The sequence below is a fragment of the Oryza brachyantha genome, chromosome 1 (genome assembly GCF_000231095.2).
Source record: "Oryza brachyantha chromosome 1, ObraRS2, whole genome shotgun sequence".
In the NCBI taxonomy this organism is placed as follows: Eukaryota; Viridiplantae; Streptophyta; class Magnoliopsida; order Poales; family Poaceae; genus Oryza; species Oryza brachyantha.
The window spans coordinates 8,952,193-8,979,025 of NC_023163.2; the positions used below are offsets into that span (position 1 = coordinate 8,952,193).

At 43.2% G+C, this 26,833-nt stretch overlaps 3 protein-coding genes and 2 pseudogenes across 3 annotated transcripts; 4 read left to right on the forward strand and 1 right to left on the reverse strand.

The window, feature by feature from the left end:
* The first annotated feature begins 5,669 nt into the window (after positions 1-5,669).
* On the forward strand, positions 5,670-6,787 carry LOC121056732 (RING-H2 finger protein ATL64-like). Its single transcript, XM_040530002.1, has one exon. It carries the CDS (start codon positions 5,753-5,755, stop codon positions 6,503-6,505), a length of 753 nt encoding a protein of 250 aa, XP_040385936.1. The 5' UTR covers positions 5,670-5,752; the 3' UTR covers positions 6,506-6,787.
* Positions 6,788-7,977: 1,190 nt separating this feature from the next.
* LOC102722170 lies at positions 7,978-8,600 on the forward strand (annotated as a pseudogene).
* Positions 8,601-13,072: 4,472 nt separating this feature from the next.
* On the forward strand, positions 13,073-14,122 carry LOC121056736 (E3 ubiquitin-protein ligase EL5-like). Its single transcript, XM_040530016.1, has one exon. It carries the CDS (start codon positions 13,287-13,289, stop codon positions 13,878-13,880), a length of 594 nt encoding a protein of 197 aa, XP_040385950.1. The 5' UTR covers positions 13,073-13,286; the 3' UTR covers positions 13,881-14,122.
* A 1,576-nt stretch (positions 14,123-15,698) lies between these two features.
* Positions 15,699-21,657, forward strand: LOC102704462 (dual specificity protein phosphatase PHS1-like). The gene is made up of 12 exons (XM_006644055.3): positions 15,699-15,710; positions 15,861-16,268; positions 17,158-17,196; positions 17,336-17,514; positions 18,117-18,333; positions 18,570-18,740; positions 18,833-18,993; positions 19,077-20,118; positions 20,363-20,509; positions 20,604-20,831; positions 20,915-21,072; positions 21,188-21,657. Exons 2-12 carry the CDS (start codon positions 16,182-16,184, stop codon positions 21,555-21,557), a joined length of 2,799 nt encoding a protein of 932 aa, XP_006644118.1. The 5' UTR covers positions 15,699-15,710; positions 15,861-16,181; the 3' UTR covers positions 21,558-21,657.
* Positions 21,658-23,071: 1,414 nt separating this feature from the next.
* LOC102722449 lies at positions 23,072-24,260 on the reverse strand (annotated as a pseudogene).
* Between the last annotated feature and the right edge of the window lie 2,573 nt (positions 24,261-26,833).

A 26,833-nucleotide genomic window follows, 5' to 3' on the forward strand; every position in this document is an offset into this window, starting at 1 on the left:
TCTCGGGGACGGGGGGGGTGACCGGCGGGTGGGAGGGAGGAGCCAAATTCGGGTGGTCCGATCTGTTCTCCGGTTCCGTTTTGGAGACGACGGGTGGGGGCCTCGGGGCGGTGACGGCACGGGAGGGGCGTGTGCGTGTGGTGTGGTGTGGTGTGAGGGACAGGTGGACGTGGCTTCCCCCCGCTGGTTTCGGGGTGTGGGGCCAGCCGTCTGACGTGACATGAGAGCGCGCCTCCAGGGAATGACGGTGAGAACCAGGTCCTATGACGCAATGCTGCACCATCTGGATAACAAAGCTACTGCTAGCCGGTGGGATATTTATTATAGGCCTGTCGAAATAGTTTAGATTTTAAGAAGCAGCGGTATGGTAAGTAGCTTTTAGAAATCTAGAAAAGCTTTTAAATCCAGCTTCTTCAGCTTTTGAATTCTTAGTTTATTTGCTAGAATCTGTAACTAACTGTTTGGGGCAGCTTCTGGCAGAAGCAGTTTTTAGAAAAAGCTGTAGCCGAGAGAAGCTCTCAAATAGACCCTATATCATCTTTAAAAGATGCTTAACTATTGTCGTCGGTTAATATGAATGTTAATTAAGATACGTCGCTTATACTTATGCATAATATAACCCCACATTGTCCTTTTACTTCGTTTGATTGAACTCAATATTGGAGTATGACAACAAGTGTTCGAATATTAATCATCTTTAGCTGTGGATTTTTTGTCGGGTTTTTTTTCCTTTTGCGCGCACGTTTTCCAAAATGTTAAACGGTGTATTTTAAAAATATATATAGAGATAAGTTCATGATCTCACATTTCTAAAATAGATTTTTCAACTTTGTTGTATTTAATTTCATTGTTTATATCATTAAATAGTTATAACAAAATTAGATATTCTTTCATCTTTCATTAATAATCTTCAAATGAATGTAGCCCTAAAGGGACATATTTATGAACGTAAAATAATTATGAATAAAAATTTTATTTATGTATTCTTAGCGATCTAAAAGACTTGACTAAAAATAAACTACGAGTCCAAACTCAACTCTAAATTAAAAATTAAAAAAATTAAAATTTAACTTATAAACATGAGCAGAGACAAAAAGATAACCTCAAACTTAACTCTAAATTAAAATTTAAAATTTTGATTTGTAAGCCTAAGCTAAGCAGAGATAAAAAGATAAGGAAGCTAAACGGCTAAATCGGAAAGGCAAATAATTGCACTATACTGGCCCATTCATGGGACACTCGAGTCTATTGGCCACTACTGTAAAAGTAAAACACATCCAGTCATAAAGATTTCTTTTATCGTCTTTCTTTAGCCATGGGTAGTTTTTAGCCAAAACCAGAGCTAAGTAATCGACTAGTACTAATACTAACTTAATTATTGGTCTCAGACCAAATCAAATGAGGGCGTAAGGTGGTTGATGATGATGTGGACTGTGGACACGGATGGGTGGAATCAGCCGGGGGATCGCAGGGTGAGGGCGCGGGAATATGCGTGTTATTGTGCGGAGATCATTCCTTGCAAGATACCACCTGACTTGCCGATGCAAGTTGCCGCGAGCAGAGCCAGACACGCATCACTGCGTGGCTTTGGTTGGGGCTTAACGTGAGGGTGATCATTGGAACGTGTTGTGTTTGTCATAAGGTGCGAGCTCGAAACCAACGGATTCATCAATAAAGAAACCCAAAAAAATCAAGTCTTTTGGCGTAAAAAGGTGGAGCTTTCTTTCTCGAATGCACCAACCAGTAGTGTTGTTGTGGGAAGCAGTCCTCGGCGGCATGGAGAAGCCACCGTGCGTGTTGGTGTCAGACGCCGTGACCGTCTTGCAGAACATGTACCGCATCCGCGCGAAATTTTGCTTCATGGCGTCCCCCTCCTCAGTGTCGGCGTCAGAAGCGGACTGGAAATAGCCAACCCAAAACTCAGACAAAACCCAAAACGAAATCAAAATCAAATGCTATTCTCCGGCACAAGCGAGAGCTGCGCGCAGACCTCGTCGGCAGCCAGGTCCACCTGCAACTGCAATAGAACACAAAGCCGTGGTCCGTGGAGAGAGGAAAATGAAGCATTGAGCAGCAAAACTGGCGGAGAGAGACACGGTTGACGTCGACCACGCGGCGTCCCCGAGGTGCTCAAGGTGCCCCTGCGGCAAGTACACGACGACGCTCCCTTTCCTCGGCAGCGGCGCGATGGGGCCGGCGCACGCATGCCACAGCTCGAGGCACACCACGCTCGTCCTTGCCGGCGTTGGCGTTGGCGCCGTCGACTGCGAGAAGCTCACGAGGGCCTACAGCGAGGCGGCGGCAGCAGCAAAGGCCTACTCGTGCTACGACGCTGTACCATACGATCAGTTCGAGGTCGCCATCCAGGCCGTCAAGTTCTGGATCGCCGACCGTGTTATCCACCCCGTCAAGAACTCCCTCGGCAGCAGCATCCACCGCAACTGCGACCTCCTCCTCCGTCATCCAGCTCCTCGTCCACCACTGCCTCCTCGCGCTCCCGAGGATCTACAGGGAGATCTCACCCGCGTCATCTCCCACCTTCAGGCGCTCGCCCAGTGTGAGCTCCTCAACGCCATGGGCCTCAACGTCGCCCGTGAGGCCATCGACGACATCGCGGCCACCGCCGAGAACGTCCCCATCGTGGGGCTATGGGACATTGCCGCCATCGCCTCCTACCGAGCCGCCGACCTCTACGGCTTCCAGGTCCTCGCCGACAGCATCCAGTTCGCCCCCGAATCGGATCTGGCTCAGCGGGCGACGAAAAGCGAAGCGCGTGGCCTCGTGCGGACGACGGGCGGGGAGTCGACTCCTTGTGTGTGGGCTGTTGGAGGCCCACACGCGGCCTGGTCGGCCCATAAGACAGACGGACGAAAAAGGTTGGCAGAATCGTTACCTTTTTTTAATAGTATAGATAGATTATAGATGAATATAGGTACGACGAAAAACATCTTATAATATAAAATACAAAAGGTCAAACACAAGTTTTTTTTAAAATCAAAACTTTCTTGAATCGTGTTTATATTCATTGTCAACCAAGGTTAGCTCAGTTTTATGTGTCTACAACAAAATTGTCATAATTACTTGCTTTTAAGTATTGGCAAATATTGCAGCATAGTAAGATTCCAGATAGAAAAAATGATAGAGCAGAAGGTCAAAGCGGGGCTCGTCTAACGTGTGTTCTCATGCGATCGCACGCGGCTCGTGAACTCGTTCTAATTGGCCCATACTCGAAATTCTAAGCCCACGCGTGCAAGGAGATGCTTAGAGCCTTAGACACACGTTTGAAAGCCGAGCCCATATGTTTTTGCCCCAGCGAGCAGCATATTGGTCCAGAAAGAAGTCTACCTAGAGACTTCCATTGCAGAAGAATTATTGTGTACGTAGAACTAGCAGTGGCAAAAATTCACCATAATATTTTCGTTTCTGTTTATATTTTTCAACCTTAAATATAAAATTAATTTCATATTTTATTACTGAAATTTATTTTTAACGTTGACTTTTATATCGTTAATAATACATATATCAAAGTTTTATTCATAAATTATTTTTCATTACAATCGTCTATAATCGTCTATAGATGGCCAAACGGCCCACATGGCCCGTCACGTCTCAGGCATGGCCGGGCTTCGCGCCGAACTTCGTCGGGCCGGCATGGCCCAATCAACACACCGGATCGTGTCGTGTTGGCCCACGGACTGCACCTTCCGCCCATGCGTGACCCAATAAGGCCTATCGTGCTTATTCGATGAAAAAGTTTAATATTTCCTCTCTCACCTCTTTGGGCTGCGTGAATAAGTCTATTTTTCATCCATATTTTTTGGCATGTGGCTTGTATGGCTAGAATAAGTCTATTTTGCACATCTCTCCTTTTTGGTTAAGCTTTATATCACTAAATTAAGTCTATTTTAAGTCATTTAATATTTTTTTTATCATACTAATTGAATCGAGTAGTACCAGGCCGGCCCACGTACTAAAGCATCGGCCCAAGCATGGCCCAACAGTTAGGTCGGGCCAGCACAGGCCCGATCCCCATCATGTTGTGGGCTGGGTCATCGAGCCTTAGGGCTTATGGCCATCTCTACGATCGCCCCCTATTAGTATGAGTTCGAAACGAATCAAAAATGACAAGTTGTTCAGAAAAAAAAAAAGATACAACACCAATTTTTGGCCCGTAAAAAACCACGTACTCCAACAAACAGGCCACAGTCTCGGGCTGTCGAACGTGTAAGACGTAGTTCATGCGGACATTAGAACAAAAGGAGGAAAAAAAATGAAAGGGCTGCAACAAAAACGGGCCAAGCCCAAGTGCGCGTTCGCGCAATAGCCTAGCTATCAGACGGACCGCTTAGATATTTTTCTCGCGCGGTACAGTACAAAAGACACCCGTACGCAGCTACTCCCACATCCACGTGTGCAGCTACAGCCCCACGCGTAGTATGCTCGCAACACATTCCCTCGCCTCAGATTTCACTGCGCTCGCCGGTAGAAGTAGAACAGAATAGACCACCACACACACACGTCGGCAACTTGCCGCAGCGACGACGACGGGCTCTCTTTTTTCGGCGAACTTGCCTACTCCGATACGCCGAGGCCCCGGGGTACACGCTAGCGACGACCGACTTCCCAAAACCGCGGTGCGTCCCCGTGCCGTCCCCATCGTTTCCCCCGCGAAATTTTCCGCGGGCGAGTCAAGTCGCCCGGCCCGGTGGAATAACGGCTCACTCCCCGATCATTGGTTCGTTGCCACTCGTCGTCGTCAACTCTGACCTTGACTGAATGCCTGATTTTTCCTGAGAGACGCATCGTCGCCGTCCGTTCAGGTCTCGTTTAGTTCTCAAATTTTTTTTTAAAAACATCACATTAAATTTTTAGACATCTAAATCAAGCATTAAATATAGATGAACCAAAAAACTAATTGCACAGTTATGTAAGAAATCTTAAGACGAATCTTTTGAGCCTAATTAGCCCATGATTAGCCATAAGTGCTACAGTAATCAATATGTGCTAACGACGGATTAATTAGGCTCAAAAGATTCGTCTCGCGGTTTTTAGGCTAGCCGTGAAATTCGTTTTTTTATTCGTGTCCAAAAATCCCTTCCGACATCCGGTCAAACATTTGACATGACACTTCTCCCAAAAATTTTCTCAATCTAAACACTACCTCAGCCAAAGAGCAGTATAGCTGCATACTACCCGAGGCTAAGGCCCCGTTTAGTTCCAAAAAATTTTCACCCAGAAACATCACATCAAATCTTTGAACACCTAAATAGAATATTAAATATAGATAAATTAAAAAAACTAATTACACAGTTAGGTGAGAAATAATGAGACAAATCTTTTGAGCTTAATTAGTACATGATTAGTCATAATTGCTACAGCAACCCACATGCGCTAATGACGGATTAATTAGGCTCAAAAGATTTGTCTCACTGTTTCCATGCCAGCAGTAAAATTCGTTTTTTTATTCTTATCCTAAATCATCTTTCAACATCCGATCAAACGTCTGATGTAACACATAAAATTTTTCATTTCATCGACTACACACCCCCTAGGTCAAGTGCGCGGCGTGCCCCTCACGGCTGGCCAGAAGTGAGAAACCCCTGCGTTCTCGCTGTGCTGTAGAGGGCATTTCTGTCCTAACCGCACGTATAAGTGAAGCCGACTTGTACTGAGCTGAGCTCGCCAAAATCAGCGCACTAGCTCGCTCCCGCTGCAAACCGGCCGAGAATTTGCTCGGTACTCCGCCGTGCTAATGGCCGCCGACGAAGGTCACGGCCCGCACCCCAGGGCCCAGGACCCGCCGGTGCCGTGTGGCAGCAGCGTCCCCGGGTTTGTTCCTCCGTTGAACAAACACTTGCCAACTCCGGCCGCCGGCAGCGGTGGCAGACAGGTGGTGGACAGGCCATCGAGCTACGAGATCGTCGGGAAGGTCCTGCTCGCCGCGTCGGGGGCGTTCGCGGGGATCTTCCTGGCGCTCATCGTGCTGCACATGTGCAACGGCGGCCGCCGACGGGGCTCCCGCGACCGCCGCCGGCGCCGCCTGCTCCGGAGCCTGGCCATCGCAGGAGCGGACGGCGACGAGGTCCGGGACGGCGGCGCGGCGCCGTCGCCCCGCGGGCTCGACCCGGCGGTGCTCCGCGCGCTGCCCGTCGTCGTGGCCAGCGCGGGCGCCGAGGCCGGGGACTGCGCGGTCTGCCTCGCGGAGTTCGAGGCCGGCGAGAAGGCCCGCGCGCTGCCGCGGTGCGGGCACCGGTTCCACGTGGAGTGCATCGACGCGTGGTTCCGGGAGAACTCCACGTGCCCGCTCTGCCGCGCGGACGTGGAGGCGCCTGACTCCGCCGCGGCCGACGGGCAGCCGGAGGTGCGGATCGATATAGCCGGGGACACCGTGGCGGCGGCGGCGGCGGCGAAGAGCAGTGCGCCGGCGATGGGGAGGCTGCCGAGTGGGACGGATCTCGAGAAGACGAGACGGGTCTTCACCTCGACCCGATCCGCTTCCTTCTGAATCTGACAACGAAATAGACAGCGGAAGGTTCCTAGCCCGTTCCTGAACGTACGGACCCAGCCATCGTTTCGGAATTCGGATTGTTTGTAGACTGCACATACATTTGTTGGCGTTACTGGGTTGGGTATACCGTATACGATATACGTATACCTGGTTTTGTACAATTTTGCCAGACGGTCGATGGTTATTTTTGTGTGATCTTGACTTCTTGAGTTACCCCACTGGTCTCCTGTAAATAAATTTGGTATTTAAACGGTGTAGGAGGGTGGATGTGGGTAGTTATTCGGCACGAAAAATATAATAATAGATTAGTATATAATTAATTAATTATTAATTATTAAAAATATAAAATAAATTAATATGTGTTTTTAAAACAATTTATTTATAGAATTTTTTCGTAAAAAAACAGTTTAGCAGTTTAGAAAACATGTATGTGAAAAACGAGAGAAATCTAGGTTATTTAGATGAATCGCCGAACACGGCCTCAAATGATCCTCTCCACTGCGGATTTGGATCTACTGAGCCACTGTGGGAGGGATTGTTTGGACAAAGATCGTCCCCATCTTTCCGATTTGACTTTTGCTTATAAAATAAAATTTAAATTTTTAACCTTAAATTTAAAATTAATTTTAATGTTTTTTTATCATATGTTGTTTTTTATCTTGATTTTTAGAATTCAATATATAAAATTTTATTATATTATTTTTTATTGGTAAATATGTCGTGTGGTTTTTTCATTTGACACGTAAAGATGACCCCCGCGAAAATCTGACGGCTGCTATAGCTTTCATCACATGGGGTTCTCCCAAAAAACGCCATCCAAAAATCGCTTGTCACTTTATTAGATTGGGGAAGAAAAATCGGTAAATAGACGTTCGTATTGATCGCGGCAGATGCCTCCGCGTGTGGCAACGGTCCCATTTTTTTGTTTTGCAACGATTGGATCACTCCATAAGTTCACCGAGGTACACTACTTAAAATACGTGTAACAATTGTTTTGTACGACTTACATTTGCTTACTTAGGCCGCGTTCGGCGTGCCATGAGTTAACTAAGAGCCGCGCATGCTTTCCGAACTAATAAACAGTGTATTTTTTTAAAAAATTTTTATAGAAAAGTTATTTAAAAAATCATATCAATCTATTTTATATTTTAATAATTAATAATTAATTAATCATGTACTAATCTATTACTACGTTTTCCGTGCCAGGGCATAAGTTAACTTACTTACCCCTGCCGAACGGGGCCTTATACTGCTTACACATGACAACTGGTCACGTGAATAAGGGGATGTTTGGATTCAGGAACTTTTAATAGTCCCAGGACTTTTTCCCAATAGTCTCTTTGATTTTTTCGCAGTCCCTCCTGTTTGGTAAGAGGGACTAAAAGTGTCTTACTATAGGGTACAAATACTATAATATTCCTGAGAAGAGTAGGGAGAAGAGGGGACGGGGCGAGGCGAGCTTAGCGGTGATGGGGAACCCGGAGAAGCTAATGACCCAAATGTTCGACCTCAGGTTCACCTCCAAGTCGCTGCAGCGGCACGCGTGCAAGTGCGAGAAGAAGGAGAACGAGCAGAAGCTCAAGGTGAAGAAGGCCATCGAGAAGGGAAACATGGACGGCACGCACATCTACGCCGAGAATGCCATCCGCAAGCGCACTGAGCACATGAACTACCTCCGCCTCACCTCCCGCCTCGACTCCCAAACGCATCTATGTCGTCGTGGCGCGCTGAGACCATGGACAACTTCGAGCACCAGTTCGTCAACATGGAGGTCCAAGCCGAGTTTATGGAGGGCGCCACGACCAGATCCACATCTCTCTCCATACCAGAGACCGAGGTCAACAGCCTCATGCAGCAAGTCACCGACGACTATGGCCTTGAGGTCTCCGTTGGGCTGCCGCAGGCTGCGGCTCATGCCATACCCATTGCCAAGGAGAGAGGGGATGGGCGGGCGGGGGGCAGCGCCGACCGGCGAGCGGGGCGAGGGCGACGCCGTCGGGCGGGCGGGCAGGCGACAGAGGGGAGAAGAGGGGGCGGGGACGGGGGTGGGGGTGGTGCTGGCCGGCGAGCGGGGCGGGGGCAGCGCCGTTGAGCGGGCGGCATGCAACAGAGGGAAGAGAATAGGGGCAACAAGTGGAAAGAGGAAGAAAGATACCCTAAAAGTCCCTCCCAAGGGACTAAGTCCCTCCTGTTTGGAAGAAGATGAACTTTTTCATAGAAATTCCAGAGACTTTTTTGGATCCAAACAGGGTCTAAGATTGATTATTCAGTGAACTGCTTTTTGTGTAAGAGCAGGTACAATAGCAGGCTATAAGCCAACTGTAAGAATATTTTAAAGAGATAAGAGGGGAGAAAGAAGAGAGGTGTGCTACTAATTTGTAGCCAGCTGCACGCGGACTCCAAGACAAAATATGTGTATGACATGTGGGACCATGTATTGATGTTTTGTAACTAAGTATTGTATGAATTGACTATTAGATTGACTATAAATGAATTAGAGCTAGTAGTTGGCTATACTATTGAACTTGCTCTAACAAATGCTTAGAATGAACTAATTTCAAATACATTCACTGGCCACAAATAATCTCTCTGAAAATGGAAATCCCTGATCGACCATGGGAGAATGATCCTGATGTGGTATTGCTCTTTCAAACTTCATTAACTTAAAATTACCTGACAATGTTGGAGTTTTCAGTGTTTGCTGCGCAAAGGTAGAGATCACAAATCATTGATAGGGGGGGGGGGGGTGATCCATTTAGTTATCCGTGGAAAATTCCACTTTTTTTTGTTCATAATAAATCATAAATTAGTTTTGATGTAAGGAGGTAATACCTGTATCACGAGTACTTGTATGTCCGGTTCTTCCTGTTGAAATAATTGGAATCAAAGATTGTTGTAACTCTGAAGAAGTAGTGGAGCACTTGTCAGAAATCAGTAACATTCTAAAAGGTTTTGAGGTATATGTGCTTGAACTGTGCAAAAGAACATGACGTGATTACTTTGATAAATTGTTAGCAGATGTGTTTAGGGGGACACACAGATACTGTCACATAGTTAAAGGGGGTCAATTTTTTTTTCATTGGTTAAAGGAAAATATTCAAACGATATATTTACAAATAAAAATAACTTATGAATAAAACTTTTATATATATTGTTATTAGCGATCTAACAACGACCAAGGCTGAAAAATAAATTATGATAAAAAATCCTAAAATGAACTTTAAAATTAAGGTTGAAAATCAAATTTTTGGCTTATAAGTATAAGCAAAAGCGAAAAGAAGAGATGAAATAATAATAAACATGAGCTTGCATGACCAGTAAATTCACCTGGGGTTGTAAATATGTCCTGCCAGTCCACTGTGGACCTTCGAATTTTACTTACGCATGTTATTGGATTTGTTTAGATCCAGCTGCATAACTCATGAGTTGGTAAAAAAATCAAAAAAAGAGAGAAGTGAATAACTTATTTAGCACATTTCACATGCTTGGAATTAGAGAGGTAACATCAAGCAAGCCCAGTAGCATCACTGTGTCACTATGTCCTACCTTATTGACTTCCAATTAATTACTGATGGATGGACTTCGGTGAAGGGTTTAAAAGTTCATCTACATACTAAATTAACTGCGCACTATATGAGTAAAAGGTAGTGAAGTAGCTATAACACCGGGTGATCTTTATGAACGAAATTTCTTCAATAGTTTGTTAAGTTGCTTTTGGAATGTGATTGGAGGCCAATATTGGGTGAAATTCCCATAGTTGCTGTTCAGGTATTCTCATTGTTCTTTGCAATGGATTTGTCCAATTTTAATACACATTCTCTACCCCTGCTCCATTATCATGTTTACTGGTCTTGTTAGATTGTACTCATATAAGCTTTGAACATACCACGTGGTTGACAATCTTTCGTAAAGAACATTGTGTACATATGTAGGAAGAATCTTTAACTTTTCTTAGATTGCAACTGAATGCAGGCATTTTGCAATGCAGCGGACCGAGATTGTCGAAAAAGATGAAAAGGATGGATTAATTGGGCCAGAACGCGATGCCAATACTTGAGATATGAAATAATTCAGTGTGTGGATAATTTACAGTGCGTTGACCTCATTTCAGTTTTATACTCCTTTTGTTACAGTAAGCTTGTAAATTTGGATTCTGAACCAGCTTTGCGCTACAAGTTTTTTCTATAGAATTCTCTGTGTTCTTTTCTCCACATTAATCTCAGCTTTTTCCTCGATTTTTGCATGCACGTTTCTCGAACTGATAAACGATGTTTTATTACAAAATATTTCTATACAGAAAGAAATTCATCGTCTCACATTTCTAAAGTAGTATTTTAACTCTGTAGTAGTTAATTTTATTTTTTATACTATTAAACAGCTACTATAAAAATCGATAATCTTTTGTCTTTTGTCAAATATCAACAAAACACAGCCTAAATCACATGTTTATTTGGGACAATCGGCTAGTGTGGTTTGTACTAGTGACCCAGCTCAATTTGCCAGTAGAGGGGTTAGATCGCCAACCAAAATTGTGCGGTATCTGTCGTAGCGCCACCGCGAATTTGCAAACACAGGTAGGCCGTACTCCCGCCGTACCACAGAAAACCAACTTTTCGGTTTTTATATCGAGCATTTAATCATCCATCTTATTTGAAAATTTTTAAAAAATTTTTAAAATAAATTAGTCACACATAAAGTACTATTCATGTTTTATCATCTAATAAAAATAAAATTATTAATCATATTTTTTTAAAATAAGACGAAGAGTTAAACATTGTATCTAACAGCTAAAAAGTTGATTTGTTTTGGGACGGGGGAGCAGGAGTGGAATTTATACCTGACAAAAATATTTGCAGTTTCGCTAGAAGAGGGAGAAATATCAGATGTTCCCAAACTATATTGTGTAGTGTAATATGGTTCACTTTTGCTATTTATGCTGATTTTATCGGTTAGTCACCTAAATTTATAGGAGACGGATACTAAACGTGCAAAATATACTTCAATATCGGTACAAATAAACTGCAACTTTCACTTTGGATGTATTCTTTTACAGCGGAAGATGATAAATAAAAGATTATCTGATTTTTATTATAGCTATTTAAGTATGTAAACAACAAAATTAACTATTACAACGTTAAAAAGTCTATTTGGAAGATTGAGGTGATTGGACTTTTGTATGTAAACTTTTTGCAAAAAATACACCACATTACGGTTTAGAAAATGTACGAGCAAAAACCGAGAAACAATTCACGTAAAAAACAACCGAGATGAGAATATCCTGACTTTGTGTACTTTTTTATTTTCTGAATTAATCGACATAAGTTTTTATACTTATATGGGTCATAAATATTTTTTCCGATATCAGTAACTGTAAGCAGCAAAGTGCAGTTTTAAAGGTCGCAGGTAGAGGGTTGAAAAAGAAAGACTAATGAATTACAAACAATTTTTTTTACTCAATGAAGAAAATAAAGTGTTTGTTTGCAAATCAAACATAGTTTAAAACGCTAGCTAATTCTTTTAGCCAAACTACAGGTCCATATTATGGATCCGTTTCTTGATGCTTAATTTTATAATCCAAAAGTTTAGATAGAGAAATGAGAGAGAGAGAAAATTGACCAAACCTTCCTAAATCAATGGAACAAACCAACGTTAAGTCATAATTATGTTGTCACCTCTCGATGCGTATTATTCCTTAAGATCTTCTCGCCCCGCTAATCGTTTTATTTAGTTCCACATTTTTTGTTTGATTTATTTAGTTTCACAATTAATCTGAATGTGTACGCAAATGATATATCCATGATCGTGCAAATTGCCAAAGATAAATCACAATTGCCTGGTCACTGCGTTCAAAAGACTAATTATGATTTCATTCTAAATGAAGGATTTATCCAGGAATTTCGTACGAATTAATTTAATTCTTTATAGATAGGGTGATAGTTTGATTTTTTTATAAAAAAGTTAAATGACATATTTATAAGACGAAAAATAATTTGTGAATAAAAAAAATTATATATGTATTCGTAGTGATTTAAAACCTAAGACTAGGCAATAAATTTCCATAAAAAACCCCATAATCAACTCTTAAAACTTTAAATTTTAGCTTACAACATCCTATCGAATCTTTGGACACCTAAATAACGCATTAAATATAGATGAAATAAAAAACTAATTATACAGTTATGGGAGAAGTCATGAGACGGATCTTTTGAGCCTAATTGATCCATGATTAGCCATAAGTGCTACAGTAACATACATGTGCTAATGATGGATTAATTACGCTTAAAAGATTCGTCTCGTGATTTTCAGGTAAGTTATAAAGTTCGTTTTTCCTTCTTGTCTAAAATTTTTCCAACATCCGATCAAACGTTCGATGTGACCGTAAAAGTTTTTGTTTTTCAAACTAAACACACCTTTTTAGAAGTGAAAAAGATAGGATGCTACCAGTGAAATTAATACTTCAAAATGAGCTTAATATCCGTTACTGTGATGTCACCAGAACACTTACTAGTCAAACCCATCCCACTGGTGTCCATTAGCGGCATAAAAATGAAATCTTTTCCCCAAGAAATTCTTCGCCACCCACTCCAATACTCCATGTCGACTAGTACCATGTTGCTGCTTGTGCGTTCTTCTTTCCGCCTTCTCTTTTCTCCCCAATCATCGTGATTGGGGTTCCTTGTATTCAAAGAATTTTTCGGTTTAAGCGCCAGAAATTCCGGATTATTTTCGTCCATAATCACTTCCTTTCTGAAGTTGTTGGCTGTGGAAGGCCGCCGCCATGTCAGATCGGGGAACGAGCTCGAGCGCCTCCGGTGACACGGATGCGGGTGCGGTGCCCGCCGCCGCCGCCCCGCTCTGGGCGCCGCACGGCCGCGCGCTCACGGGCTGCCTCGTCGTCGTCAACGTGGCGCTCGTCCTCCTCGTCTACCTCTACTTCTGGAGGGTGTTCTCCCGCAAGCGCTCCGCCGCCGACGCCGCCTCCGCGCGCAGCGACGACGACGACGACGACGGCGGCGGCGGCGCGTTGTCCTCCGCCTCGGCTCCTCCCGCGGCGGTGTCCGCGAGAACCCGGGACGACGTCCTGGCGTCGCTGCCCGTGTTCGTCGTGCGCTCATTCTCCGCCGCCGGCGGCGGCGGCGGGGAGAAGGCGGAGGCTGAGTGCGCGGTGTGCATCGCGGAGCTGAGGGACGGCGACGAGTGCCGCGCGCTGCCGCGGTGCGGGCACCGGTTCCACGCGGCGTGCGTCGACGCGTGGCTGAGGCTGCACACCACCTGCCCGCTCTGCCGTGCCAGCGTCGTCGTCGTCGGGGAGCGCAATGGTGGCGTCGCGGACATGCCGGCGGCCGTGGATGATGTGGACGCGCATGTATAGCCCCACTAGAGCGTCCGTGTGTGTGTGTCAGTGTGAGCTCTCGGCGTCAGGTTTGGTTGCTGTCGCCGCATTGGTTGCTTTGACTTCGATGCAATTCGATAAGAGGAGTAATCTGCGAAGAATGAGCGGCACACGGCAGCTATCTGGTTTTCAGAATCATTCGTTCTAGTGCTCATTAGTGTAATTATATTGTTTCAATTAAATTAAGCATAAAAACAAAACGGCTTATTATTGATTAAAAATAATTTATGGGTAAAATTTTATATATGTGTTTGTTAGCTATCTAAAAGCAAGGACTCGAAAATTAAATGCGATGAAATCCTCAAAACTAACTCCAAATTTATATTTTAAAATCTAAATTTTAGATAATAACCATAAGTATAAGAAAAAGGTAGGGGACATTTGCTTTAGTATCCCTCAACAAGTCTTCATCAACTCCAGGTTTCTTGAGGTGACTAAACGACTGCACTAAGGCCTTGTTTAGTTTCCAAAATTTTTCTCCAAAAACATCACATCGAATTTTTGGACACTTAAATAAAACATTAAACATAGATAAATTTAAAAAACTAATTGCATAGTTATGAAAGAAATCTTGAGACGAATCTTTTGAGCCTAATAGCCCACGATTAGCCATAAGTGCTACAGTAACCAACATGTACTAACGACGGATTGATTAGGCTCAAAAGATTCGTCTCGCGGTTTCCAAGTTAGCCGTGAAATTCGTTTTTTCATTCGTGTCCGAAAACCCTTTTCGACATCCGGTCAAACATTTGACGTGACATTTCTCTCAAAAATTTTCTCAATCTAAACACCACCTAAAATCCTCCTTCCCTGACCCATCTTGCTGCTCAATTCCAACGGTTCAATGCTGGTGAGGACCGAATGACATACCTCCTCCCCATGCTAGCATATGAGTAGTGTATGCTGGAATTTTTACTATTTTATGTCTTTCTATATCTCAGGTTCATCCTGATTTGGTGTTTTATTGGTTAAGTTTTCATTGTAGTCTTTGGCTTCTCTATTGTCACGGTCAGCTAGGTAGCATTTAGATCAAACCAAACCCTGGTATTGCCAATGATATTCTCTTTCTCTGGCATCCATATGTCATAAGTGATGGTCTTTCTTATTTTAACCGATAATATTTTCTTGTCAAGCAACTGAGATTGAATCAGTATTCTAAATAAGCTTCAACCTCCATTCATCGAAGGCCTCAACTATGGCTTAGTCCCTGGGTTATCTAGTTATAGCACTAAGCTCCATTTGCAGTGGGTTGTGTTCTTCTCTTTAGTGTTAGTGGAAACGATTAAGCCATCAGCCCTTCTCTACAAGGTTGTTTGCTTGATTTATATTCGTTGGATTACTTCTAGGATAATGTTGAGCTGTTCTTTGTTGACCTGCTAATCGATGATAGCTCACTGCTGCTTACTTGATAGGTGGTTATCTGGTCCTCTTATCTAATAACCTACTCAATCCCCCTCCCTAACCCACCCAATGCCCCTCCCTCGAATTGATTCTTGCTTGATAGGCGGGATGTGTTTGTGATTTGTTTTATGGTGGGAGATTGGTCGTGTTTGGATTTGTAGCGGCGGAATGTATTACCGCTCTTATGACTGAAATATTTATAGATTAGTAAACTGTATTTTGATGTGTGAACTTAGCTAAGTTTGTGGTAAAATTTTAGTTCTTTCTAAAAAGTTAGGAGTGATGACTCTTTTTTTTATCTATACTCCTATGTATGGTTTGCAACTAATGAGTTGTACTGTCCAGGAATACTTTTTGGATGATTGCAAGAGGAGAACATGCGGGTGGTGAGATTTTCATTTATGAAAGGTATTTAGTAGATCATTTTCTCATAAACCTTAATCTATCCGAAACAAAAGGCAATATAGGAATTCTGAAACAGAAACATGTAAATTTTGGTGAAGAGGGAGTACCTTATACAGTTCCCTCTCCATGCTCCCCGGATTCCGTTGCCGAAAGCGAAAAGCAGTTCAGCTCAGCGCTCCACTGATCCACTCCACTTTCGTCTCCGCCTCTCCGGTCTCCCCAAATGGCCACCGACTCTCCCCCTCTCCGCATGACGTGAAAAGCCGGCACCTAGACGGAAAGGCCGGAGGCGCGGAGCGGCGGAGGGAGACATCGCGTGGAGCGGCGGAGATCCCGCCTTTTCCGTCGGATTTGACGGCCCACGCCCTCCCACTCTCTCTCTCCGGGAGGCGGGAGCCAGGAGACCACCACCACCCTGCCGGCCAGTATATCACACCGCGCGCCTGGGCCGTCAACGGCTACTTGCGCCCTCCCATGGAACAGCGGGAGGCGCGGCAAGAGGAGGAGGAGGAGGAGGAGGAGGTGGAGCAGTGGCACGAGGCGCCGTCGGTTCCTCCCAGGGTGAGCTCATTTCCTTCCCCCCTTCCCCTGCTCGCGGCTGCGTGATCTGATCCGGGATGTGACGAGGGGGGGGGGGGGGGGGGGTGGCTCTTGGGTTTGGCGATGAGGGTTTGGGGGAGAGACCGGGCCGGTGCGGCATGTCCTGGATCGGGAGGGACCTTGATCTGCTTCGGGGGTATTTGGTTTGTGTTACGTGTTGGCTGGCGAGCTGCGAGTTGTGATGAACTGATTCGTTTGTGGAATGTAGTTTCCCTGTGGCAGATTTATGCCCGGCTTGGCTATAAAAACTCTTGAAATGCGTTCTTGCTGTTGAGTCTTTCGTTGAGGTTCTGGCTGATATTGTCTATCAAGCCCGCGTTCTTGCGCAGAATGCACGTTGTTTGATGACAGGTACCAATTTGTTCTCGGTTCGTGCGATTAATTGGGGGATATATTCTGCCTGGTACCCCATCATCCAGTCTAACCTAGCATTCTGTTTAACCACCTGATCAAATCAGTGCTAGCATTTCTGTTTTACCTCCTGGTTCAATCAATGATGGCATTCTGTTTACCTCATTGTCCAATCAATGCTACCGTTCTGTTTTACTAGGAGTTTGTAACTTCTGGCTCCGATAGAAATGTTGCATTTTGGCACCAAATTTACGGAAACTTTCTGTTGTAAGACATTAATTTGATCATTCACCACCATGATGCCGTTTAGAAGCTGGTAAACCAATGGTGTTTTTCGTGTCGATATTACTTCATCATAATTGCGCAGCATTAGAGATTCAAGCTTAGCTCCAAATTTCTACCATATCCTGTGAGTGTAATATTGTGTCAGTGTGCTTTAACTATTTACTTGTGCATGAAACAAAAACACTTAACTATAAAAATTTTACATTTCTTGCAGGAAAACAAGGAGGAAAGAGATCGAAACCTATCCTCTCGTGTAAGTTTCAATTTGGCTAATTGCCATTTGTGAGTTTAATTTTTTTCTTACATACTTATTCCGTACTGAATAGAACCCTGGAATCTGAGGTACAGATCTGTTGGTATTATCTTTTCTAAATTCCTGTTTATGTTTATAGGTGGTTTCTTTGTTATTTGGTGGTGATATCTCAACACCGGGTCAGACATTCGAGAAATGGGTTTCATTGGTACGTAAACGAAGTGGGGCATTCCGCCCATCAGGGTTCCCACGCCGGAATTCAAGGATTGAAGTCATGCCAAGTGGGAGTTTCTCACTTTTCAGTACAGCAGACTTAAGGTAGCTTCATAAAATATAGCAGTAATCCCTTAGGATCATTTGTAGCATCTACATGATTATCTGCAGTTAGTAGATTAAATTGTCTCATGATCGTCTTCACATTTACTGCAGTGAACCTCATATAAATATTGATTATGTTTCTGTATACTTGATCTGGAAAGTCGAATGCCTGACAAATATATTTTGGGCATATCTGTGAAACTAGACTGAATCGTCTTTTCAGATTCCTCCAGTAGGAAGTTGACATCCATATCCTTTGCAGTGGTCTGCATTCTCCAGTAGGAAGTGTTGTGAATATTGATTTGCTATGATATTTAACATCGTGCATTCATCTATAGTGGTTATGTCCACAAAGAAACCTTCATTAAAATGCCATGAACATACACAATGAACCTTTAAAAGGATAACATCCATATGCTTCATAAATTATCAATTATGCATGATGGCATCCTGTACATGTTATTAGTTTTTATGTTTAGATTTTTCATACATTTCTAAAGGGTACATTGGCTAGAAATGCGAGTCTGTATTAGTTGCAGTATTATTGGTTTTGTAAGCATGTTGTGCTAATGCTATTATTGTTTTGCAACTGCAAACCACAGCGAGCAAGTGGTTACAGCAGAGCTCGTAGCCAAAGAAGAGATACCATTGATGATCAGTCAGCCTACCGAAATAAGTTTGTGGGAGAGACTTGGAAATGCTTCTGCATTAGATATTGAATCACCTGACTTTTCATGGAATATGCTGTCATCTCTGCACCATACAGAGCATAGCAGTAGTTCGGAACACTCTGAAGATGAAATGAGCAAAGCTCTTGAGGTTTGTTGCTGCCAGTTTTATTAGCACTTGAACATTGTTGTTAGTGTTTGCATGGGAAAAAAATCAATCATTTAATTTCATACTATCTTATGCCGATTTGAGACCATAAGCATAGAATCAGCATGGATTTAATTTTTCTTATATTGGACATGCCAGACCACATTCATTCACCTGACTGGACCATCTTTATTTATCCATGCATTTGACATGATTATTTCTTCTTCCTTTCTTTATAGGTGACTGTGAACTCTGGTGGTGTAGTGTTCTTTGCTCTATTTAGTTCTTCAGGTAATGTCTTGCCAAAAGAAGCAGCTGCTGTTATAAAGTTCTCATCATCAAAGATGTCAACTCAGGCAGAACGTCTGGGTTATGAATTTGCAAGATTGCTTGGAGTTCAGACACCACAAGTATTTTGCTAACTCCCCATGAATTATGTGCACTTTGATTATGATATAGCACAGTAGTTGATCTCTTATTCAGGTTTTTCTAACAACTGCAGGCTAGAGTAGTACACAATTCTAGCCAAGAGTGGCAGGAGATTAGACAGGCTGCAGAAAATGCACGATCAGCAGCGGTTTCAAATAATGATGAGGTTGGTGAGATGACATGCTCAGAATTGTTGGAAGCTCTTGAGCTAAGCCGCTGCCTCCTTCTAATGAGGTATCACTATGATTAAATATGCATTTTCTTCATGGTAAACTGCATTTAGGAGGAGATAAATTGTTTCTATTCTGTCTTGGCAGTTATATCCATGGGTCTCCCCTTCTTGAGAGTTCAAAGGCATTTAGTCCACGGGAGGATGCTTGCATTACTGCTTCATCCTTGGGTAGGGTCTTCATGCTAGATCTGATACTCAGAAATGAGGACAGACTCCCATGCCGTCAACTTGGTTGGCGTGGCAATCCTTCAAACCTGATGATTTCAGATAGATCATCTGTACTGGACAGATTGGATGATTCCAAGTGCACTACAGATAGTTCCATTCCACCGATTACTCAATTTGTGCAGAGTGAAAAGCTGCGGACTCACTCTGCAAATGCAACCATGAATTCTCCAGAGTCTGTAACCATGTCACCAAAACCAGATGCATCGAGAAGTGTAAGAGGAAATGCTGAACGTTTGGATGTGCCTTTCCACATTGTAGCAATTGACACTGGAGTGCCCCGCCGTCCCCCTGCAGGGAGACGGGTGAAAGATCATGAGCGGTATCCCAAAGTTGTGCAGCTCATCTTGAATAATTCAGATTACTCCTCAAATATGTTGTATGAAATTTCTGGTGGTAAGCTTGGGATTCCTGGACCTGATGAAGCAATCACTTCCACTGATCTTTGTTGTTCCATTTCTGATGAAGACAATACTGCTGCGATTCATGAATTCCGGGGGGCATTTCGTGCGGCTCTTAGGGATCTGGAGGGGTTCCATCTATTTCTTCTCCAGCTATACCAAAAACTAGATGGCATTTTGCGAGTTTTCTTGTCCATAGTTACTAAAGGTTCTGAAGAATCTGACAACAATGATGTTACAGTTCCTGATTTTCCATCACCAGGTGCTGGCTATAGTACTCCTTGCCCTCCTAGTAAGCATATGAATAGTGAACCGCACAATGATTCTGAAATACTGAAATCAACAACAAAGCCTTCTTCTGCGGGATCCCGGGGAAGCTCAGATTCAGTATCCCCTCTGTCAAGAGACAGTTGGAGTAATAAATATTTTAAAGGGAGTGCAGAGGGTCCCCGGCATTTAAGAATGACAATGAAACTCCGTGATTTTTACAAGACTCCGAAGGTAAGACTTTTCTATTTGCAATGGGTTTGTGTCTTTTGGTCTAACTATGCTGGATATTTGGCATAAGCAAACACTTGTTTGGTTAGCTTGTCATTGTTTTACTTGACAAAAGTAGTACAAAACTTAGTGCAGCTAGCTTCACAGTAGTTTCTATTGAAAATGATACCTAGTTTGACTGACTGCTGTGTGTACTACAAGATTGGCCTGTTTCTTTGCTAACAAGGTCTATTTTTTGATGTGACAGGTTGATCCTGAATTGCTCAAAGAGATAGAACAATGGAATGAGATGCTTAAGTCTGATGTAATAAAATTTTGTGAGGAGAACAATTTTCATTCTGGATTTTTCGATGGCAATGAGAACAACATGGTAGCTGATGCATATGAATTGAAGGTGGGTCTTCTGATGTATCTAAATATACAGAACTACTTTCCAAGGAAGTAGCCTGCAGTTCTGAATAACATATATCCATAAATAACACTTGCAGGTGCGTCTAGAACACATCATCGAAAGGATAGCCTTGGTCTCTGATGCTGCAAATACCGAGCGGCCTTCTCTTGTTATCAACAACTTGTTTATAGGTGGGGCTCTGGCTGCAAGGTCTATGTACACACTTCAGCATTTGGGCATTACCCATATACTATGTTTGTGTTCAAATGAGATTGGCCAGTCTGATTCCCAATTTCCTGATCTTTTTGAATACAAGAACTTTTCAGTAAGAGCATCAATCAACCTCTGATATCATGCATGTTCTATGATACCGAGTTTTCCACTGATTTTTTTTCTAATGTTTTGCAGATTAGTGACGACGATGATGCAAAGATCAGCGATCTTTTTGAAGAAGCCTCAGATTATATCGATCATGTAAATCATGTTGGAGGCAAGGTTCTTGTTCATTGCTTTGAAGGAAAAAGTCGGAGTGCCACAATTGTGCTTGCTTACCTGATGCTCAGAAAGTAAGAAGTCTAACTTTGCAACTAGCAATCATACGTTGGCAAATTATGTGGTAACGTCACATAAAGAATTTCATCCAACTATCCAAGCACTGCCACTAACAAAACACTTCTTCAGGGGCCTCACTCTCGCCAAAGCTTGGAACTTACTGAAGAAAGTGCATCGTCGAGCACAACCGAATGATGGTTTCGCAAAGGCTCTTCTAGCCCTCGACAGGAAGCTGCACGGAAAGGTGTCAATGGATTGGCAGCACAAGCGACCTGAGATGAAGGTGTGCCCAATCTGCAGCAAGAGCGTCGGGCTGAGCACGAGCTCACTCAAGCTGCATTTGCAGAAGGCTCACAAGCGGCTATCTGCAGGGAGCGTGGATAGTGCCATGACCCTGGAGATCCAGAAGACGATCCAGTCGCTCCGGATCAGCCGTGGTGGGAGCCTGAGCCCTTCTCAGAAGCTTACGAAGGCGTTTGCTGATGAGCTCAGCTTCTGAATCAATTCTTAGTGTTGTGGCAGTATGATATACACAGTACACGTTTTCAAGCCGATGTAATTTAGGTGTAGATATATCAAGCAGGCCGAACTATAGGTGTTCAATATACGACCACAGGATTAGCATCTCATCTTTTTACTTATGTTATAAGTCAAAATTTGAGTTTTCAATGTTAAATTTGGAGTGGATTTTGCTTTTTCCCCCACCAAATAGATTTTTCTAGATTATTTATCGGTTTTTATATGCATGCTTCCTAAACAACTAAATAGTCTTTTTTTTGCAAATAGTTTTTACATAGAAGTTAATTATCTCATCGTTCTAAAGTAGATTTTTAACTTTATATTAGTTAATTTAATTATTTATATCATTAAATAACTATATAAAATCAGATAGTTTTTCATGTTTTATCCGTCGGGTCATCGTAGGCAACACCGGTCCAGAACCTCTAAAGGAAGCTGGCCAAATTTAATTTATTAAGAACCAGAGGCGGCTTTTGAAAGTTTATCTTTCATCTTGAAGTACAAAAACGGCTATATTTTTCACCACCTAACTTACTAAACTAGAAAAACACAGTGTTCCATATTTCCACGATGTGAATTTTATCGTCCTGATATGTAGTGTTTTTTTTTCTAACATAAACTTCAGTTAGCTAGGTTTTGATGATTGTGGACCAAATCAAGCACATAATACTTTCTCGATTCTATAATAAAATTAATTTCTAAAGTTTAAAGTTTATCATGAAATAAATTAATTCATACATTTTTACCTATCTTCGGACTGCATAAATCATAATATCTTTTATGCACTCACTAATACTGTTTTTCCATTAATGAGGGTATTTTGTTCCTTCTTCATTCTTAACTCTTTCTTGGGACGGTAGGAGTTGTTTTATTTCAGGGATGTAACGAGTATTATGCACAAGAAAAACAACGTGTAGTAGTATGTAATTTACTCGGTTTCGAAAGTTGAGCTACAAGGGAAGAGGAAAATTCCAGAGCAAAATACGTACTATACATATTATATACATATTATATAGAGTATATTTATTTTGTTTTAAATGTTTAATACCGTTGACTCATTTATAAACGTTCGATCATTTGTCTTATTAAAAACTTGAAAAATATAGTCATGCTTATAGTTATTATAATGGTAAAAAACATAACAAATAAATAATAATTAGGTAAGTTTTTTTAGTGAGACGAGCGATTAAACATATATCCAAAAATCAATAACGTCAAACACTAAAAACCTAGGAGAGTAAGTTATATGATGTTTTGATTTTTTTAAGTCAAACTTTTTAATATTTAACCAAATTTTATAGAAAAATATAACATCATCTATAAAACTAAATAAATCATTGAATATATCGTGAGAGTACATTTTTATTTTATGTTTAAAATATTGCTATATTTTTATGTAATTCTGATAAAACTTAAAAGTTGAACTTAAAAAAAAATCAAAATATTATAATAATAATAGTAAAATATACCATCTTGGTAAGACTTATTAACCTTGTCTAAATTTATTAATTAATATAAGATCTATACAAATCTAGGTAAACCTATAAAATCTTATAGGGTTGGTCATCCTAGGAAACACCAGTCCAGAACCTCTGAATTTGCTGTCGGTAATCTCATCGATCCTTCTTGCCATCTCCGGCGACAGGTAGTTCTGCCAGTCCCCGACGACGCCTCGCCGGAAGAACATGGCGTTCCGCATCGGCGCCTCCATCAGCTCAACCGTCCCTGACCTGTTCACCTCCGCGCCCGTCAGGCTCTCGACGCTGCACGCCTTCACGATCGCCTCGTCCACACCGGCCGTCCGCTCCTCGTCGGTGAACGGCCGGCCGACGAACTCCGCGAGGCGGCGCAGCTGCCCCAGCGTGTCGGCGCTCAGCTCCTCGTACGTCATGAACAGCCCCCGGCCGCTCGACGTGCCACCGCCAGTAAGCCAGTACGTGCTCCCAGTACGGCCCGACCAGCGACACGCCGTCGCAGAAGAGCCGGAAGTCCTCGCCGACGTCGTCCCGTGGCTCCGGCCGCTGCGCGTTCAGAAAGTGCCACAGCGACACGAAGCAGTCCTTGGGGTCGCGGCGCATGTACACCACCTTGCAGCCGGAGGCGGCGGCGACGGAGGCCGGCACCGACGGGCGCGGGATGTGCGTCGCGAGGAGCCGCGGCGCCGGGAGCGAGCTGAGGTCGGGGACGCGGTCGCGCACGTACACCTGGATCTCGAGGAACGGGACGAGCTGGTGCGGGTTCTGCTGCCTGAGCTGCGCGAGCACGGTCCACGCCGCCGCCGCCGTCGTGGCCGCGGCGGACAGTCGCGTAGAGGTAGAGGAGCGCCTTGAGCCAGGTGGTGCCGCACTTGGGGAAGGTGGTGAGGAGGATGTCGGTGTCGCGGGCCGGGAAGTGGCGCTGCGCCACCATGACGCTGACCATCGCCGGCAGGAACGTGTACCAGCCATCCGGGTGGCGGTGGTACGGGGTGTCGAGGCCGCTCGGCACGGTCGGGTAGGTCGACACGAGCTGGCGGAGCTGCTCGTAGACTTCTCTGTGGGTTTCCTCGTCCTCTTCCTCGCCGGCGCTGGGCGCAGATGCCGGCAGCAGCGAGGGTTGCGATGCCATAATCGATGCTAAGATGCTACGAGTACGTGACAATTTGTCCACCGTACGTCACGACGAGCAACAAATTAATCATTCGGACGAGCTACATGCCTACGCTAAAACCTATCGGTATATGCAGTACATAAAAGAAATATTGATAATTGAAGTGTACAGTTAACTGGTACGCAGTCACAGTCACAGTCATCAGTACAATGCCAGTCACTGTCCTCAGTACAATCATGGCCTGCAAAAAATGGGTACGTATCGTACACATAAGGTTACCGACCACACCACATGCATCAACTATAAATGTCAACAAAGATTTATCTTTACTATTATAAAAATTTGTGACGGTGGTTGCAATGAATTTGCCACCACCATTGCTGATAGGTGGGCCCGGCATCCCCGCTCACGTTCCTAGACTTCCAGCTGGTTAGTTGGCCGGCTCCCATGGTCCCTCCTCGACTCCCCGTGACCCCGCCTCGCGGCCTCAGTGGCTTGGCCTCGCGCCCTCGCTTGCCGCTCACCGCCTTGCGCCGGCCCTTGCCGTTGTATTGCGCCGAGCCGCATGCCGCCACCGCCGCGTCAACCACCAAGGCACCGGCTGCCACGGCAGATGGGAGGTCGGGAGCAGCCCTCCACCGGCCATTCCCGGCTAGCTGGCTCCCCCGGAGAAACATCGACGGTGCCGGCGGCTGGCGCCCGATAGAGAGGAGGAGAGGAGGCGCGACCGCGGGGAAGGAGAGGAGCAGAGGAACGCCGACGTGTGCCGACGCCGGCGGCGGAAGCACGGAATGGAGAGGAGAGGAGGCAGCGATGGCTGGGAAGAGGAGAGGAGGAGGCAATGGCGGCTGGGAAGAGGAGAGGAGGCGGCGGTGGCTGGGTGGGGTGGGTGGGGTAGAGGAGAGAGAAAGAGAGGGGATTAGGGTTGGGGTTTTGGTTGCTGGGCCTATGTCGTAAGTTGTTTGGCCTATGGGCTAAATTTATCTATGAATTTATATTTCGGGGCCCGTGGGTCTCCTCTTTGAATTGATAATAATGTATTGATAATAATGTATTGATAATAATATATTAATAATATTCTTAAAATATTAAATTCCGTTGCAACGCACGAGCAATTTGCTAGTACTACTACATATACTTAGAGCATGTAAAATAGCATATTATGAGCCATCTCTAAATATATTTTAAGAATATAAGAGAGGGGACGGAAGAGTAGCAAGCTAAATATTTGTAGCTAGCTGCATCATAGACTCCAAGATGCAATATGCGTATAACATGTGAGACCAGATATTAATAATATAGTATATGTTTTTAGGTAAGTAGGTAACTATTGTATAAATTGGTATTAGATTGACTATAGATGATATATGGAGCTAGTAGTTGGCTATACTATTAAACATGCTTTTAGTATCACACCTATTTATGAAGTGTCATCTTTAAATTTATTACTAATTATATTTCAAAATATAAACATTTTTTAGCAAAGACCAGGAGAGATAAAAAAATTATCTTTTAGTTAATTTAGTGGTCAATTTTGAATTTTAAATTAATTAAATTTCCTTTCCAAGCCGTTGATTGGCTATATAAACATTATGATGATTGAAATATGAGAATCAGTGCATGAATATTTATTTTATGGCACTCAATTTGAATTCTAAAAATGTTTATATTTTAGAACAGAGTGAGTATATTTTAAATATAACAAAAATAAATAAATAATACGATAATTGCAAGAGTGTAAATTTATCAAAAAAATTATCCTTTTGTTGCTCCCTGTATATATGATGAATTGGAATATGAGCACTTATACATAGATGTACTGCTCTTAAGAGTACATGTAATTTTTTTTTTAGAATTTTTAGTGATATTTGTCGGTTGGTGTGCATGGTGTATATTTGCATGGGAAACTTAGTGGACACATGCTATGTTCCCTGTAACAATATCTTAATTTATTTTACTAGCATGTTTTTAAGGCTCAATTTGTTGGCTTACGCCTTAATCTTTTGAGCTACACGATTGCAAAACTATTGTTGACAAGCTTTTCAAGCCATTGGACAACAGATGTTGAAAAACAAAACTTTATAAATAGATATCCTTAAAAAATCAAATAAATATAGTAGCTGGAGTAACACTTCATTAATCTTGACCTAATTTGGTGTTCTCTTTAATAAGCCAGCCAATTACTTGCTCTATCCTTCAAAACGAACGGCCGGGCCTTAGATAGATCAAATGAGTTGTCATGTTACTCCCTCCATTCCTCTTTAATTGTCATCCTAATGTTAATGTTATAACTTTACCTTAATAATAACATTAAATAATTCGATTATGCTACACATGATCAAAACAGTATTGTTTACGTTTAAGGGCTGCTTTGGAACACAGGGTTTCAAAAACACAGGAATTTTAGGATTTGGATGGCTTGTAGGAACAAAATAAAGGAATTTTCGTGGAAGTATTTTCTTGGAAGAGAGTGCTAGAGATTGCATGGGAATTCTCAAAGAAAATAAAAACATGAGGTAGGAGCTCATGTTTGTTTTCCTTTGGAACTGGGGCATGGGAAGTAAATTTATAGGAATTTTCTCAACCATATTCCTTTGTTCCAAAGGAGATAACATGAAAATATTCCTATAGATTAAAATCCTTCAAATTTCCTTTGAAATTCCTTTC

Excerpts from the sequence above, each read along its gene's own strand:
- LOC121056732 (XM_040530002.1), top strand. The coding sequence starts at position 5,753 with ATGGCCGCCGACGAAGGTCACGGCCCGCACCCCAGGGCCCAGGACCCG.
- LOC121056736 (XM_040530016.1), top strand. The coding sequence starts at position 13,287 with ATGTCAGATCGGGGAACGAGCTCGAGCGCCTCCGGTGACACGGATGCG.
- LOC102704462 (XM_006644055.3), top strand. The coding sequence starts at position 16,182 with ATGGAACAGCGGGAGGCGCGGCAAGAGGAGGAGGAGGAGGAGGAGGAG. Across the intron at positions 20,510-20,603 it reads CTGATGCATATGAATTGAAG|GTGCGTCTAGAACACATCAT; the intron begins GTGGGTCTTCTG and ends TAACACTTGCAG. Across the intron at positions 21,073-21,187 it reads GCTTACCTGATGCTCAGAAA|GGGCCTCACTCTCGCCAAAG; the intron begins GTAAGAAGTCTA and ends ACACTTCTTCAG.